General features: G+C 43.3%; 1 protein-coding gene across 1 annotated transcript in view; it reads right to left on the bottom strand.

Annotated features, from left to right (window-relative positions):
- The window catches only part of ppm1h (protein phosphatase, Mg2+/Mn2+ dependent, 1H), a 44294-nt gene that overhangs the window by 24525 nt on the left and 3303 nt on the right, over positions 1–16466 (bottom strand). Inside the window, exons 2-3 of the mRNA XM_080874450.1 lie at positions 5172–5337; positions 3033–3389 (exon numbers count right to left, since the gene is read on the bottom strand). Of these exons, the coding sequence (XP_080730576.1) occupies positions 3033–3389; positions 5172–5337 (523 nt within the window). The remainder of the gene's footprint in view (positions 1–3032; positions 3390–5171; positions 5338–16466) is intronic.

Below are 16466 nucleotides of genomic sequence, written 5' to 3'. Positions count from 1 at the left end.
TTGCTGTACCTACAAAGACAGACGAGCACCAGTCCACAATTTCTCTTTGGTTGGCAGTGCGGCTTCTTAAACATTACTAACCACACACTACCACCTAGTGGTCAACAAATGGAAGCACTAGACGGCATTAAGCACTGATTTCTCCGAGGAGACTGGTCCACACTGCCATTCACCAATATCTGACCCGTGTTACATTTTACAGTTAGAATTTATGATTTTGCAATCAAAAGGATAATTCAGTGTCAGGCCTAGCCTATTACAGGAGGGGGTTTACCTCCACCACACAGATATTAGTCTAAACATGGGGATGTGTGGTGTACACAAGTGTAGTGACACAAATTGTGTTGTGTTATAAAGAACATATCACCTAAAAATCTTCCAAATCAAACATGTGGCGATCCCTTGTGTATAACACAGCAGACGGAAGCAACGTTCCCAGGAAATACACATTATGGGCTAAGGGACAAAAAGATTCCGGCTTTAATCATTAGTAAATTCCATGTTTGAGGTACAGGTGCATCAGCAGTTAGTTCTCACCTGTTTTACTGGAATTCTGAACATACCTAAAAACCTTTGCTTATGTAAACTGGCTGACAGGCATTATACTGTTTACATGGGAAACTGTGAATGACTGCAAATGAAACCCTCTTTGACTTAAGAATTTAATCTCCCTATACAGGCGTGCATAGGATAATTACAAACATAATCAAGAACAGAGAGCCTGAAGGTGAAACTGAAAAAGTGAACTTTGACCCCTCAATCACACAGGCTAGCACTGTTTTGATTAGCTCTGCTCTTGATCCCATGGCCTCTCCACGGGTTAAATCTCAAGCATCCACTTAGAGCGCAGCCAGATGCCGAGTGCTTGTGACCTGCAGCAGCTTATGGCGAAAGTACATTACTTCTCCTGGCTGTGCTACTTGCCGTCTGACTCAGGCTATCAGGCCTCTGGTAAAATTTACAGCGTGTGATCACGCCATAAGTACCTTATCACCTTTAACCAGCTGTCAGAGACACATAATCTCCTCTCTAAAGTGCTGGAGGATGATGCTCAAGACAAGCCCATTAAAACCTGCAGTACTGTTAATACAGAAAAAGTCAATTTAAAAGGTACAATGTGGAAAATCTCACCACTGGATGGCAGCAGTTGGCTCTTTTTGCACTAATTAGCTGCTGTTAGCCAGTGTTAGTGAAACTTCCTTTGATCTAACATCGCTGGACTCAGACACTCAGTAAAGAAACTCTCATACAATGTGAGAAACTGTTAATTAGAGGAGTACCAAAACCATCTCAGCCACTGTATTTAAGATGGTGGAGCAACATGGTAGTTTCCACAAGCCAAACCTGCTCCTGTGTTTTTTTTAATGGATTAATTCAAGTTTATGAAAATGCATCGATTTGTGGGAAGACATAGTTGGGCACTAATCAATGTATATTTATGAGTACAATATTCTTGTTTTCTTCTGTTTGTTGTCTTAAGGCCAAGAAAGATGCCAAGCGGATTTATTTTACCAAGTGGATCATCATGGCCTTGCCATATTGGTCCATTTGATTGACCTTTATTATGATTATGAATTTATTTTATTTTCAGTTGCTACAAACGGGACAGACATGACTGGGGGATAGGACAGGGAGAAAGAATGAAAGAAAGAGAGGGAGAGAAAGAAAACCAAAGGGGAGAAGAGACGGTGAGAAGGGGGGGAAGAAAGAAAAAAAAACAAACAAACAAAAAAACAAAACACCTGGGTCACCTGTATGGAGAAAAAAAACAGAAGAGAAAGCAAACAACAAAGAGCAACATAATAAAAAAAACAGCACCATCACAATAAACTAGCTAGCAGTAGATATCAGTAGATACTAAATAATAAACGATATTGTGCAGCACGCAAGATAGACAGCGCACAATGTGCTTTGAGGCAGCAGCCAAGAAAGCTGTAGTCCGCGTCTGTGAATACCCGTGTGTACACCTGTGTGCATACCTGTGTGGATCAGCATGCTTGTATTCCAAAGGTTTCTCCATGTAACGATCTGCTAGGGAGTGTGGGGAGCCACAGCCCCGTCCTCCAGGGTATGAAGCAGGTATGGAGGAGATCAAAACTCCAGACATCCAGAGGCCCCCAGAACACAAGAGACCAAGGAAGACCAACAGAGGGGCAGCCTGTTTTCTATTGTTTAATTTCAAACAGTGACTTACTGTACCTTTAAGTTTTGAAATACTAATGTAGGCTCTAATGGATAAAGTCATTTAATAGTGTAGCACATAATTATTTTACAGCTGTATAACTGAACATACTGAGCAAATTAGCAGCAGAAAGGGTAGCTCAGGTCATTTCTACACCGTAAACAACAGATTATATTGTGTGCTGTATGTGTGTACGCGCTCACCTTTACACACCAGCAGGAAGTTAGGAGGCTTATGTGCAATTGGCTTGACTGTCTAATCATGACAAATCAGCATTTACTGATAGCAACTAGAGGCTAACAGATGTGAAGATTATTAATTTTATAGTATGTGCGCAGGCAGTGATGAAGTGGAGCATGGGATGCAAAAGAACAGTAGTTTGGAAATTCCCTGTATGTGTATGACAGCTAAAGGTGTGTGCAGTGATCAAAAAGTATTATATGGTTATGGGTTTGTAACTTAGCTTAACAGAATACAGTTAATCTTTTCATTTCCAGCAACGCCCTGCTTCCAGGCAAAACAGCTGGAAAAGCGTCATTTTATGAAGAGCAGGAGAAGCTTTTCTTTGTATTCTTTTCATTGTTACAGCATTTTTTTTAACTAGCGGATAAAAACAGGTGTGGGTGTGGGCAGTAAAGTGCTCTGCTTAGAGATACACCACCTGACTTTAATGAAAGGCCCAAAAGTGCCATAGAATCAAAATGCTCCTCTCGAGCCTTGAAGATGGTATCCTGCAAATCAATCTATGACGCCACTGTGGCTAAATCCATCTTTTATATACAATCTATGCATTTGACATGGAACGTTTACAGGTCAAAAGACAACTACAGATCACGCACGTGCCTCTTACCATGTCTTTGAAGGCGTTCTCGATGGCTCCAATCACCAGGCTCTCCTGCGACACCTTCTTCTCTGTGAAGAAGCGTGTCGGTGGGGTACTGGGGGAACCCGGAGCCCCTGCGGCACCCCGGAGCGATGCAGCCCTTGTAAGGACACGCTGAGATGAAGGGGTGAGGTGGTGATTGATAGGTTCCTCACCCAGGCACGTGGGCGGCACAAGGTTAGGAGTACAGAGGATCTCCATCACTTCCTGTAGGTGCAGGGCAATGTGGTGGTGGAGAAGACGAGAGGCCATTACAGCTGCCCCGGAGCCAGCGTGGCCATCGAACAGTGCCCAGTAGTGTAAAGTTAGGTCTTCAGAGTTGTCCTGGAAACAGATAAGAATCAAAGTAAATAAAAATGTGTCAACATTAATTATGCAAAATGCGAGAGGAGGAACTTCATCTGACTTTGCATTCATACTGATCTATGAACTGCACGCCGAAAATCCACTGAATATCAAAGGTGGAAGTATGTGAAGTACAGCCTGATGGGCAAAGAGTCGTGACATTTAGGAACCGCTGATGTACAATCATGGTAATGGTGCACAGAGCGAAAAGAGAGACCTTTTTAATACCAAATCAGAACCAGTTGAACTCAAGGTACAGCTCTCAAACACAAACAGGAAGCTGTACTATGTAAATTGCGCTGCTCACAGTTGGTGGATGAGAGCGCCTTTCTACACAGCATTCAAATTCATCCCATCGGTCTTCAGTGTGAAGACTTCGTAATCTGATCTGAGCTCAAACCTCCCCACAGATATGCACGATGCCCATAAGTGAATGAACCTGATGTTAATGTTTGCTTTCGCTTAAATCTGGAGGTATTAGTAGGTGCGGCATGATGCAGTTTGTGCTCTGAAACGTACACCGCGTCCTCTGTGTTGATCTACAAAGTCTCATCTCCCACATAAGATTCAAAATGTCTTGTGATCTGGCTGATTCATTGCTCACCTTTGAGTTTTTGGTCTTCACAAAAAACAAACAAAAAAAAAACAATGGCCTGATTTCTGTTTAAAGTCTGTTACATATCAGCACAGCTCCCCTATCAGTAATGAAGTCACATAGCCACAGAGTTGCTGTTGCATGCATCACATTTTGCTGCGCAAAGTAAGCCTCTGATTGTCTATATATGGCACAGGCAAATTCTACAGCGTGAGTCTACGAGGCAGGCAAAGAGCACTAAAAAGGCTACATCACTGCGAAAGTGAGTCATGAGATACTTGCATGAGTTTGCTGTAGGCTCCGGCTGGGCCTGAGTAAAGTACTGGTGAGCTGAGAGGAGATTTTATGAGCAGTATTAGTATACTGTAATCACAAAGGACTTTAAAAGAGCTGGTAAACATTTTGCGCTTTTCATCTTTTCTCTGCCTTGTAGGGAATGGGATAAATTGCAAGTGATTGAATTAAGTGTGTCAATATGTCGTGACAGTAGAGCAGTGACACTGCATTTTGGTATAATGATACACAGTTTTCTTTAGTACTCCATGACACAATGTTCTTGTGAAAGCAAACAAGGGTGACTTTAAGAGTCATTGAAGGCTACTGTGGAGTGTGAAGGACGCTAAGCTGTCCGCTCCAATAAACTGCTGGGTCTCACCAACAGGCCCCAGGGGAATTCACTGATGAACTCATTCTACCTGCATTACCTTCATCAGTAAAGCTAAAATGTAAAGGCTTCAGTCTGCCATGGCATTTTTCTAAAAAGAAAGGAGGCATTATGACCCTTAAGTCATGCATGATAATCTGCTAAATTCTGTAAAATGTTTGGTCTGCAAATATAAGACTGTCTCGTAGAACACCGTTTCACTTGCTCAGTGATCCTTTAACTTTCCACCCGATTTCACCAAAAGACTTTTCCTTTTTTCCCCATTCTTTTTACTTCAGTGCAAATAATTATTTTGGCTGCGCACATGTTTATCCATCCAGACAGTGTGCTATTTCTAAAGATAACAAATGGAGAAGAAATGCAATAGATCACAGCACAGTTTGTACTCTATCCTTCTCTGTTGTCCTTTCCTGTCGTGAAAATGCATCTGCAGAATGTCCGTGAAGGTGGATGTGATGGGGGGATGGGGGGGTTGGGGCATGAACCCTCCATTTTGACTTACCGGGTTCTCCCGGAGGCCCAGACTCTCACCATTAGGCAGGGACGACCTCCTGCGGGTTGTGGGGGTTCGGTTAGGCGCGAGGCTTCCTGCAGGTCTCCCTTTAACAACCAGGACCTCACAGCAAGCCTGATCTTCATTTAATGTGCTTTTCCCTGCATTGATGACCCTGGACAGAGAGATATTTAAGAAATTCCATATATGAAACTATCATTTACACACTATACACATTGCAATGGCATAAGAATCTTTAAATTAATGTAAAAAATTAAATGTCTGTGTAAAAGAAATACAGAAATATAGTCTGGTACAGAACAAAAATGTTTAACAGACACGATATACTGTAGTTACAGTATGGTTATGTGGTATAGTATCATGTAGAATAGGTACTTTATTAAATTCAAATATCCAGCAGCTCCAAAACAAACATCCTTCCAAGAAATAAATACACTAATTGCATAATATTAAAAATAGGATTAGTAAACACATTTTTGAGGGAACTATATATAAGACATCAGTTGTCATCTTTGCTCAAATCACTTCAAGTACGTCCTTCTACCAGGACAAAAACAAATTTCAATAACAGCTGTGGTCTGTGACTGTGCCTTTAGCGCAGTCACATAGACATGAATGTTCTACATGTTTAATAGTCTTAAAGTTTCTTGGTCAGCACATGGCTGCAGATGTATGAGATGGAAGCTGTGTAGTCTGTCAACCCAGTGATGGTTTTTGGACTGTAAAACCATCCAAAAACACGATTTCTGTGAAACAGTTTACGTGACACCCATTTTGACAGCGAAACATTAAGAAATGACATCAACGAGTTCACTTTAAATACATATTTCAATTTAAGCCTTACACAAGCAGGCCAAAGGACAGCAAGACACATAAATACTGCATTATACAACACCTGGCAGATGGTGCGCTGCTGCTGCGAGCTGCTGTGTAGACATTGACAAGCACACGCTGCTTAACACCACTCCAGACATTCTCATTTTAGCCACAGTGAAGTCTAGTCAAGTGAAGTGAAGTTGTCTACAGGGGGCTTTTCAAACTACGTGTATCATTTTTAAGATCAGACCACAAGAGAAAAAGAGCCAACATATGAAACTGGAATGTAAATTTATAAAAATTATGCCACTTTTTTTCCCTTTAGCCCGAACCATAACAAAGACCCTTTAATATTTCCTACTATCCTTAAAAGCATTAAGCTATTTTGGATCTTATGTGTCCAAAGGGAAATTAGACCAAATAAATGACAAGCGATATGGCTACATGTTGATATGAGAGGCAGTCACGATTATTTCCCAAAGGAGAATCCTTTGTAAACAAACCATGAGAATGAAAACAGTGATCCTCTGTCTCCAGCTAAGAAAACACTGAGCCATAAAACTGACAGGATATTTATAGGATATTATTATTGCTGACCTACACAGTGAGCTATTCACTGCTTCCCCACCCCAAAAAACACAATAAGAGCAATGTGTGTCAAGGATACCAACAACCATTAGATGACATAGTCATGGGCCAGAACTCTTAATCTCTGAATTCAAGTTTTTTAAGCCTATTGCCACAGGTCTGTAAAATCAAGAACCTAGCCATGCAGGTCGTAAAGAGTTCCTACTATAATAGGATGCCACCACGGCAAAAATACAATACAATACAATACAATACTACTTTATTTGTATAGCACATTTAAAAACCAGCGGTACACCAAAGTGCTTCACAGTAATACAATAAATTAGAGATAGGAACAATAACAATAAATACACCAGCAGGTGGAGAGCACTAATTAGCTGCAGCACAGTGTAAATAAGTAAAAGAAAATACAAAAAAACTCGACTAAGAGGTTATTCAGCAATAAAGTAAAATGATTAAAAGTACATAAGGGAACATTTGCAGGAAACAGGCACTAAAAGACTGAATCGATTCAGATGGACGAATAGCAGTAGGAAGATTATTCCAGAGGTTGGGTGCAGCTATAGCAAAAGCACGATCACCTCTGGTCTTCAGCCGTGACCTAGGTTGCACTAAGAGCAGTTGGCCCGTTGACCTCAGTGCTCTCCTAGGAGTGTACAAGCTGAGAAGTTCAGTAAGATAGCTAGGAGCCATGTTATTTATAATTTTAAAGGTAAGCAACAGAATTTTAAAATCAATGCGGTATTTGATGGGAAGCCAATGCAAGTCAGCGAGGATGGGGGTGATAGGATCAAACCTGCCAGTTCCCGTTAAGAGGCGTGCTGCCGCATTTTGAACGAGCTGCAGTCTGCAGAGAAGGGTAGATTGGAGGCCAATATAGAGAGTTACAGTAGTCTAATCTGGAGACGATAAAGGCATAGATACGTTTCTCAAGATCCTTACAGGGTATGTAAGGCTTGGTCTTGGCAATTTGGTGTAGTTGGTAAAAGCTAGATTTAACTACAGTGGTACTTGTTTGTCAAGTTGAAAAGAACTGTCCAAGAGAATGCCCAGGTAGCTTACAGTAAGAAAGTCAGAAAGAAAGGTAGCAAACAGCCCAAGTGAACCTGTTAGGTTCTAGGAATATGGCTAGTGAAAACTACAATTTCCGTTTTGTCGTTTACAATTTCCAATTCATCCTGTTAAATTTCTTCCCTCCAAGATATTCTACAATGAGCTGTAAGTGTTATTAATACAAAGTGAAAGCACAGCAATCAGCCATGAAGTTACAGAGGACACGACACATGGTGTGTAAAAGTCACCAATGCTCTGAAGACTCCATGATTGGACTGTTCCAAACTTCCTCTGGCATTAACATCAGCACACAAACGGTGCGCCAGGAGTTTCATGGCATGGATTTCCAAGGAGTTTGTATAGAAAGTGTATTGTATATTGTAGGTGTATTGCGTAGGGGGTTCAGAACTATTTTCCACACAGTGTAGATAGAGAGAGAGACAGAATTATTATTTTTTTATTAATGTAGGTGACTCAAAAAGTTTCACCATTAGTTTTTACATTTACATTTTCCAGCTACTACACACCATTTTTCTCTGCACTTTGAATTTAAAAGGCATATAACAAAAGGTTGGTAAATTAAGTTGTAGTTAAAAAAGAAATAGCTGAAGCAGCATTTTGCAATTGATCAGTTTTTAATGGCAACAGGTGAGTAACATGGCTGTGTATAAGAAGAGCATCTTAGAGAGGCAGTTACTCAGAAATGAAGATGAGCAGAAGTTACCCAAAAAGGTTCACCAGTCAAATTGTGGAATAGTTCCAGAACAATGTTCCTAAACAGAAAATTAAGACTACAGTACAATCTACAGTACATAATCACATCTCAGATTTAGAGAAATCTCTGTGCACAAGGGACAAGGGCAAAAAGTGGCACTCCATTAAAACGGGATCGATTCTATCATGAAAATCACTGCATGGGCCGAGCAACACTTTAAGAAGTCACTGTCACGATCCTGGGTCTTAGGACCCGGTGTTTTGAGTTTTAGTTCATTTTGATGTTTATAGTATGTTTAGCTCATTAGGCCTCCTATGTTGATTTGCTTATTAGTTCCCCCTTGTGTTTCAACCCATGTTAAGTCTCCCCTGCCCTTCATGTCTCTCTGTGCCCCCTCTGTTCTGTTTATGGTGTGTCTTTGCATGTTTGAGTTTCTTGTTTTCTGTCACCCTGCATTGTGCATTATGTTCTCATGGTTGGTCTTTTGTTACTCCCTCTAGTCTAGTCTCTTGTGTTCAAAGCTGAGTATTTCCCTCTGTGTATTTTGGTTCTTAGACCTCTGCCTTATGGTTTGTCTCTGTTTCTTAGTTGCTGTCTCCACTGTGTCTAGTTCGCGTCTCTGTGTGATACTTCCTGTTTTACTTTGAAGGTCCATGCCTCATGTGAGTGTTTCTAGTTTTGCGTCTCTGTCTCGTCCAGTCCTGATTTCTCCCAGCTGTGCCCTCCTTCTGTGTCTCATTCCCTCGTTATCCCTCTGTGTATTTAAGCCCTGTGTTTCTCTTTGTCAGTGTCGTAGTCTCCATCATAGCTGTATGATTTTTCCCTGTGGCTCCTTGTGCTTTAGTTTTCCCAGTTTAGTTTATTTTGTATTGTTTTTCGTGTCCCACTCCACGCCAGCAATAAAGCTGTGTTTTTTTAGTTTACCTTTTGTCTCTGTGAGTTTGCGTTTGGGTCCTACTTTTGCCTGCACACAGCCGTACTGTGACAGAAGACTACGACCATTACATGGACCCAGCAAACCGCTCTCAGCTGCGTGAGCGTCAGGATGCTGCCTTTGCTGAGCTAGAGGAGGAGCTCCGCTTGAGGCCGTGGCGCACTCCTGACTACGGGCGGATTTTCCGAGGAACGCGGCTGGCTCTCGGTGGTCCCCGGAGCTGCCGAAAGCCCCCACCTGCCGCTTCACCTGCACCCAAGCCGCGGCCGCTTCAGGTGGGAATTCTCCGCGTCCCTTCAATTGCCCACGCTCCAGCCTCCGTGTCGCCGTTCTGCACGCCGGAGGCTCGGCTATTCTCTCCGCCCGCTTCCCCTCCCCGTAGGAAGCGGCGCACACGCCGCAATAAGATGGACCATGTTAAGCAACTCCCGGTGGTGAGTAACACTGATTATCCTTCTTCCGCTTCTCTGGACATTAAGAACAATAGACACACTCCTGATCCTGTCGATGTGTCCCTGATGGACGATGACATAGACTGGGAGAAGTTTTTTCATTTTGCTCCCTCTGAACAGGGAGAAATCACAGACAATAAGCACTCGCCAAAGGCTGTAAATGCTGTTAAAGGGAAAACTGTGAACCACTCTACCAGGTCAAACACACTCAGTTCCGGTTCCGTCTGTTCGGGTTTTGTCAGGTCCGGTTCAGTCATCCCCAAGTCAGCTCACTCTACAACTGTCAACCCAAGGATTTCAAAAACTATTAAAACAAGGACTGCTAATACTAAGACTGCAAAACATGAAGTGGACGGCGGGTTCATTTTTGATCTGTTTTTGTCGACCCTGAGCCTGCTGTTTCTAAGACTGTTTTTTCTGAGCCTGCTCCTTTTCCTGCTCGTGTTTATCCTCCCGGGGCAGCTCGGGCCCAGCGTACCTCTGCACCCGTACCAGTTCCTCGGGTGGGGGAGGCTGAGGCCCAGTTGGTCCCCGCTCTGGTTTCCAGGCCGGCTGAGGCTCTGTCCCTTTCTGCACCCGTACCAGCTCCTCGGGTGGGAGTGGCTAGTGTCCGGCATGTGCCTGCGCCCGTCCCTGTTTCTACTAAGGGCTCAGGAGAATTCGGTCTGCAATCCACACCGCCATCACTACTGCATGCCTTTCAGTCTTTAGCTCAGTCATTAGCGCTGTTAGCCACCCAGTCCATAGTACACTTTCCCGTGCTTCCGTTAGCTCAGCCCTTAGCCCACTGTGCAGCTCAGCCAGCTCCCCATTGTTCAGCTCAGTCATCTGTTCCGTCACCCACTCAGCCTTCTGTTCAGCCGGTGGTCTCTGCACCTACTGGTCATGCCACGTCAGCCGGTGGTTCCGGAGAACCACACCAGCCTCACGCCTCGTCCGCTGGAGGGCCCGAGGAGCCCGTCCAGCCTCACGCCTCGTCCGCTGGAGGGCCCGAGGAGCCCGTCCAGCCTCACGCCTCGTCCGCTGGAGGGCCCGAGGAGCCCGTCCAGCCTCACGCCTCGTCCGCTGGAGGGCCCGAGGGGCCCGTCCAGCCTCACGCCTCGTCAGCTGGAGGGTCCGAGGGGCCCGTTCAGCCTCACGCCTCGTCAGCTGGAGGGTCCGAGGGGCCCATTCAGCCTCCTGTCTCCGCTGGAGGGTCCGAGGGGCCCGTTCAGCCTCACGCCGCATCAGCTGGAGGGCCCGAGGAGCCTGTCCAGCCGCCACCTGCGACCGCCTCGTCGTCGCCTGGTCCGGCTGCATCCGAGTCTTCGTCATCGCCTGGTCCGGCCTCTGCCTGTGCTTCTGCTACGCCTGGTCCGGCCTCTGCCTGTGCTTCTGCTACGCCTGGGCCAGCCTCTGCTTCAGCGTCGCCTGGTCCTGTGCCCTCCAAGCCTCGGCCGGTACGCCTGACACTTGGGCGCCGCCGCTGCCTTCCGCGCGGCCGGCCCCCTGATCGCCGTTGCCGCCGTCGCCTTCCCCACGGCCGGCCCCCTGATCGCCATCGCCTGAGTTGCCGCCGTCGCCTTCCGCACAGCCGGCCCCCTGACCTGTTTCCACGTCACCGCCGTCGAGGTCGGCCCCCTGAACCGTTTCCGTGTCGCCGCCGTTGCCGTCCGCACGGACGGCCCCCTGATCAAATGAACTATGGACTTCTGGACCGTCACCCTCCGGGTCGGCACCCTGAGGAGTTGTGAACTGTTCCCTGCGCTCCTGTGTTTTTGATGGACATTGTGTTTTTGTGGCTTTGTTTCTGGCCCTCCGTCCTGGACCCCCGCCGCCCGCCCTGGGTGGGTTGTTTTTGGTTTTGTTTTGTTTTTCCTGGTTTTGGGCGTCTGGAATCCGCCCTTGAAGGGGGGGGGCTCTGTCACGATCCTGGGTCTTAGGACCCGGTGTTTTGAGTTTTAGTTCATTTTGATGTTTATAGTATGTTTAGCTCATTAGGCCTCCTATGTTGATTTGCTTATTAGTTCCCCCTTGTGTTTCAACCCATGTTAAGTCTCCCCTGCCCTTCATGTCTCTCTGTGCCCCCTCTGTTCTGTTTATGGTGTGTCTTTGCATGTTTGAGTTTCTTGTTTTCTGTCACCCTGCATTGTGCATTATGTTCTCATGGTTGGTCTTTTGTTACTCCCTCTAGTCTAGTCTCTTGTGTTCAAAGCTGAGTATTTCCCTCTGTGTATTTTGGTTCTTAGACCTCTGCCTTATGGTTTGTCTCTGTTTCTTAGTTGCTGTCTCCACTGTGTCTAGTTCGCGTCTCTGTGTGATACTTCCTGTTTTACTTTGAAGGTCCATGCCTCATGTGAGTGTTTCTAGTTTTGCGTCTCTGTCTCGTCCAGTCCTGATTTCTCCCAGCTGTGCCCTCCTTCTGTGTCTCATTCCCTCGTTATCCCTCTGTGTATTTAAGCCCTGTGTTTCTCTTTGTCAGTGTCGTAGTCTCCATAGCTGTGTGTTTTTTTTTTTTTTTGTTTTTTTTTTTCTCCCCCCCCCCCCTGTGGCTCCTTGTGCTTTAGTTTTCCCAGTTTAGTTTATTTTGTATTGTTTTTCGTGTCCCACTCCACGCCAGCAATAAAGCTGTGTTTTTTGAGTTTACCTTTTGTCTCTGTGAGTTTGCGTTTGGGTCCTACTTTTGCCTGCACACAGCCGTACTGTGACAGTCACTGTCTGTAAAAATAGTTCCCAGTGACATTCACAAATGCTGGCTGAAGCTATCACACGAAGAAAAAGGAGGGGATGCTAAACAGTGGTAAAAATGGCCCCGCCCCAACTTTTGAAATGCGCTGTTGCCATCAAATTTTTCCTTACAATCAAAATCACATTCACTCAGCGTTCACTCGCTTATTTTGGTTATCTCCAGCAGCTCTATTCCCCTTCAGTCCAGCTTGCCCTACAATTTCAGAAGCACACCACTCGAAGGCCGCTAACTCCAACTCTTCATACACCATCATGCATGACTGAGGCCAAAGCACTGCGACGCCCGACGGTCAATTGACCGTGTAAAATACACATAATCACAAGATTAACAACAGTTGAGGTTCCAATCCTTTCATCTCTTATATGACAGGAAAAACCATCCACACCCGGAGGCATGAACTGTGTCCGAGAAGAGGGCTGTCATATTCACTTACTTCATTTCAGTTCTTCATATTAGAGACAGTGTCATGGCCTTAATTATCCTGTCAGATGTGTGATCTACATAACTATATTCCTTCTTTGGTTTGAGGAACTTTTTTTTTTTGTCATTTTTTTTTCTTGTTAACATACATTTATTGTAGTTTTGTATCTATATAATCGGATACTGTAAAATTTTACATGTATTGTGGATGTAAAAGCCAAACTAGGGACAATGACTGGAAATTAGCAATAGCTATGAGCAGTAAGTCAGTTTCAGTTAAGTTGTCACTATCAAATTGAAATTTCAGATAAATGGACCGATTCTTACATAGCCCCGGAGTACTCAAAGTGCTCTATACAACATGCCACATTCACCCAATCGCACAAGCACTTTCTCTGAATTGAGTGCTTTCTAAGTACATTCACACACATTTATACTCCGACGGATGCATCGGAGAGCAACTTGGGGTTAGAATCTTGCCCAAAGATACTTGACACGTAGACTGGAGGAGCCAAGGATCGAACCACCAACCTTCCGATCAGAAGGTGACCTGCTCTACTTCCTGAACTACAGCCACCCCGATAAACGCACTGAGACTCATCTACCATATATACTGCCAGAAAACTAACACAGAATTTTGATATGTGATTTATCATTTAGTGCCATTTATTAAAGAGGACTTAATGTTCTTTGGAGTTTGTTTTTGCAGTTTGGGGATTTCCTAAAATCTATTTATCATTTAGGTTCAAAAAACATTTTTAATTTTAGAAATTCTTATTTTGAATTATCAACAACAAAGATTGGTTTTGGTTGCATTTCTAAATTGAAAATTAAAACAACAAAAAAGGTGATAACGAGACAACAAACAGAGAGAGACTTTGGACATAAATACACACAAGGGGTAACGAGAGAACAGGCCACAGGTGGGAACACAGATGATCTAAGGAGCTTCTCGGATGAGAGGTGAAACATCTTTAAGCAAGATGAAGAACATCTTCATCTTCAAACATCTTCAAGCGTCTGGACTTTTCTTTCCAAGCTCCTACACTACAATGACCTGGATGACTAAGAACTTTCACAGATGAAAACAGATGATACTAATCTAGAAAAATTAGACAAGGGAAGCAAAACTGAATATGTCACACAAAAGGCAGGAGACTATCAAAGTAACACCGGAAGTAAGATAAGCACAAAAACAAAGACTAAGACACACAGGCTTGACACTGGGACCGGGGAGGCAAAGAAACGAAACAGAGAGAACACTCAGAAACTAGGGTTAAATAATGGTATAAAGAACATAAACGGTCTGAGGCTCAATTGTAACACTCATGATAACCTAAAAAATAATATTCAGGAACCAGACATTATCAGTCTATCTCCTCCTTTCAAAAAATACAAGTCCAGACAAAAACTCACAGAAGTGATGCCAAGTTATAGAAAAAAAACAAAACTAACCTTGAGGCAATGAACACATAATTATAGCTTTTCATGTTAGCTAATAGATGCTGAACATCAACCCACCTATTTCAATTCTTTGTGTTTTTCAAAGTTTTATAATGTTACTATAATGATTGTAGGGTATCCATGTCTGCTCCCTAATTTCTCCTAGACACTTTAATAAGTCTGTTACTTGTACATGTATGTTTTTATCTGTATGCAAGTTTAGCATTGTTTAGTGCAATGGCACATGTCTGTATATTTGCTACAGTGGGGGTGGGCAGTGAATTCTCCCAAGAGACAACATAAGAAACTGGCACTGTTAGCTGGGAGGAGGAGGAGGAGGAGGAGGAGAAGAAGGAGAAGGAGAAGAAGAAGAACAAGAAGAACAAGAACAAGAAGAACAAGAACACCTCAGTTTGGCTCGATGTTGATCCTGAGGAAAATGAATTGCACATTCCTGTGCTTTACTGAAACTCCCACATTATTTCTGCTGATAGTTTGAATCTAAGTGTGAATATTTATAACAAACTTAAAGGACAAATATTCCTATGTTATGCATGTTTGGGTAATTTTTTCTACTTTTGTGGTTATATGCTGTTACAGCTTCCTGTCACTTCTTCTGCAGAATAATATTATCATGATATCAGTCATGATAACTTGATTAAGGAAGTGCAACACGTGTTTTGTTCAACAGTTACTCATACTTAAGATACAGATTCATCAGGATTATGTCATTCCTACCTCTGAGCGATGTGTATAAGCAACATAAGCAAAAAACCATGTGCTGCACCATGTGACAGAGCAAGCACTGGGAAATGTATGAAGTGTGTATGTATGAAGTGCTGCTCATGCGCCTCCTCTCCACAGTTGGGACTGACATTTACTTTATGCATCTTCTTTCCCATGGGAATGATAAATTATGTAGGCTACCGGAAAGACAGTGCACTGATAATGCTTATCCACATTTACTATGCCACATGTTTGTGCTGCTTGAAAAAATGTTATCTTTTGTTACCTTGAAAATGTTAGCTGAACACACCCTAGCTGTCAAACACCTCGGAGCGCCCACTCTCTCACCTGTTAAAACAGATTTGATCATCTCACCGGCATGCCCTCACATATGAATGCCAGCAGACCTGCAGATAAAACATGCAGTGTGCAGTGGTGGGACTAGTTTTTACCTTACAGACACGCATATTGATTGAGAATTGATTGTACTGCTGAGGCTGCAGTGTCCACTGGGTCAGTGAGTGATTGAATGAGTGGGTGGAGCTCAACACAAGCATTTGGCCTCCCCAAAAAACAAATTTCAGTCATACTTTAGCAAATATTAGTAGGTAAGATTAACTGCCTTTACAAAAACCAAAAGCCAAAGTCTAAGAAATCTGTTTAATAAAGGTTAGAATCACCAGATTCCCCATAATACGATATTATCGTAATATTTCACTTACCATACAAAACTATTGCGATTTTTAACATTATGTGATATGCTGAGGATTGCAATGACATATCTTGTGATTTATCACTTTTTTCCAGCTGCAAATTAAATCTCGAAGTTACAATTTTTCATTGACTCTTTTATCCAATAAGATAACCTTATCTTACTTTATTTATTTATGCTGCTCAATTAGGTTGTCAAGCAGAACAACACTGACACTAAAACCTGCCAAAATGTTGCAATAAGCATTAGCTTGCTTTGAATTAGGAGGTCGTGTGTCCAGTGTTGGATGGTTTTTCACTTGATTTGATTTAATGTAAGTGCTTGGCTAACATTATCTCAGGATAGTGGCACATGAGATGTGCCCATAGTTTTCCTAGATTATTTTAACTTATTTAATAAAATATGGATATTTGGTGTCCCTGGATCAATACATATGCCATGCAATATATCATGATACTATATACTGATTTTTTCCCCCACCCCTACAATTTAACACGATTGACCACTCTCTATCACACATAGAAACCTGGTATGGCTTGCTAACTTGCATACTAGCTGCAAAAGTAAACTCCCCTGTTGTTCTGCGAGTACATTTCTGTTAAATAAGCCATGGACTCATTCCTTTCTTCCATACTGTTCTTTATATTTTGACCACATAAAAGACTAACTGAGTCTTTTAAGAGCTAGATAAGCTTG

This window comes from Rhamphochromis sp. 'chilingali' (genome assembly GCF_963969265.1).
Source record: "Rhamphochromis sp. 'chilingali' genome assembly, chromosome: 2".
NCBI lineage: Eukaryota > Metazoa > Chordata > Actinopteri > Cichliformes > Cichlidae > Rhamphochromis > Rhamphochromis sp. 'chilingali'.
This window is presented reverse-complemented; position numbering and strand designations above follow the sequence as displayed.